Source organism: Propithecus coquereli, unplaced genomic scaffold (genome assembly GCF_000956105.1).
Source record: "Propithecus coquereli isolate 6110/MARCELLA unplaced genomic scaffold, Pcoq_1.0 Scaffold16, whole genome shotgun sequence".
Classification (NCBI taxonomy): Eukaryota; Metazoa; Chordata; class Mammalia; order Primates; family Indriidae; genus Propithecus; species Propithecus coquereli.
The window spans coordinates 6194182-6196229 of record NW_012140524.1 but is presented as its reverse complement, the minus strand read 5'-3'; the positions used below and the strand labels follow the sequence as shown (position 1 = coordinate 6196229).

Here is a 2048-nt window from a genome sequence, read left to right as displayed (position 1 = left end):
TGGGGTTGTGTTGTATTTATATGTTCTGACCTGAATAGAGGAAGAAACATCTCTGCAAGAACATGAGCAGCTGAGAGTTTCTAGTAACCCCTGACCAGTGGATTCAGGGCAGCTCCCCACTCAGCACCAAGCCACTACTGAGAGCAGAATATCTGAGGAAAGATGGTAGCAGGGGCCACAGAAAGAATATAGTACTTTCAATTATTATTCTTTCCTGAACACAACGACACACAGCCAACCTTCAATTGGTTCAGGCTACTGAATACAGGAGAAGGAGATAGGAAGAGCAATAATTGGCTGTAGAGCTTTGGCTCTTCTTGGACACGTCCTCTGGAATTGAAAAAAAAGAGGCAGAAGGATGCTTCAGGGCCTCTAGCTTCCTAGGTACTGACTTCTGAAAGAAGAGAGAAGGTTGAGGAGTTACCAGCTTCTCAATTTTCTTAATTCTTGCAGAACCAGGCTTTTCTTGAGACAGAACCTCAAACAGAACCCTCCTTGCATAATGGCCCTTGCAGCCTCCATGGCCCAGCTCCAAGCAGAGGCCTGCTGCCCTACCTGCCTGGATTGTCTGAGAGACCTAGTGACCACTGACTATGGGCCCAACTTATGTTGCTCTTGCATCTACCAGTGCTGTGAAGACCTACAGGACATCTTCCCTGTCCTGTCTGCCTCCACCCCTGCCCTGACAAGAACCTCAAGAGGAACATCCTGTTGTGTCACATGACTAATATTGTTAAGCAGCTTCCCCCCCGCAATGAGAAGCAAGAGGAAAGGGCATGAAGAGGAGCTACTGTGTGAGAAGCACAGTCAGGTTCTGGGCCTATTGTGTGAGATGGAGCCATGGTGTCCCCAGTGCAGGGTCCCCTCCAACCACCAGGATCACCCCTGATGCCCATTGAGCAAGCTGCAGCTAGTCAGCAGGGGAAGCTCAGAAGCTACACTGAGCACCTAAAAAAGCAAGTGTAAGATGCTAAAAGGGTTTAGAAGCTCAAATATCTACATCATGTGAGATGAACAGGAAGGTGGAAGAGCAAAGGGAAGAATTATGCAATCAATATAAACAACTTAAGCATTTACTGAAAGAGCAAAAGATTACTATTTTATTGGATTTACTGATGGAAAAGAAGGATATTGAAGAAAACTAATTGAAAAGGAAACTCAATTACCAGACCATATGTCTACCCTAAATAATCTGCTGAGTGAAATAGAGAAGTGTGTGCAGCCAGACGTGAATTTTCTAACAGGTATTGGAAGTATTCAGAACAGGTATGAAAATCTAAAAACCCCAGTGGTCATTTTATATGAACTAATGGAAGACAGTTTCTGTCTCTCTCCATCATATTTCAGCCTGCAAACAATGATCAGCATATTTCAGTAAGATTTGACACTAGATCCTGAGACTGCCCACCCCAATTTTACTATCTGAGAAGGCAGAAAAAGTGTAAAATGTGAAGATATTCAACCAAACATTCCTTACAATCCCAAGAGGTTAACTTTTTACCCAACTGTCCTGAGTTCTGAAGGGTTTCATATTAGCAGACATTACTGGCAGGTAGAAGTAAGAGGCACAGGTGAATTTTCCTTAGGTGTGCAAAGACTCTTCCCCTAGAAGTGCTGTTACATCACCATCAACAAAGGATGGCTGCTGGAAAATCCAGCATTCATATGAGACAAGGGATACAGTGCAAAGCATACAAATTGGCATTTTTCTGGATTATGAGATGGGAGATTTCATTTTGCAATTAGATAGATAGATCTTATAGTTATACCTTCACTGATACTTTTACAGAAAAACTTTGGCCTTATTTCTTTACTGGACCTCCATCAAACTCTTATAATCTTCAAAATCAGATGAGGGATGGATTCCTTGGTAGCCTGATTTGTATCTTGTGATATTTTCTTTCTGTACTGTGGAATGCCCTTAGGATATTTTATAATTCCTGTTGAAGTCTTCATCTGATTTCAAGAGTTACAGTGTTTTATTTTTCGGCAGAAGAGAATCATTTTTTGTCCTTCTATTTCTATATGTAATAATAATGTAGAATTTA

General features: G+C 41.8%; 1 protein-coding gene across 1 annotated transcript in view; it reads left to right on the top strand.

Annotated features, from left to right (window-relative positions):
- MED21 (mediator complex subunit 21) overlaps window positions 1-591 on the top strand; it is a 37372-nt gene extending 36781 nt beyond the window's left edge. The window contains exon 7 of the mRNA XM_012640964.1: window positions 454-591. Coding sequence (XP_012496418.1) covers window positions 454-591 — 138 coding nt within the window. The remainder of the gene's footprint in view (window positions 1-453) is intronic.
- The last annotated feature ends 1457 nt before the right edge of the window (window positions 592-2048 follow it).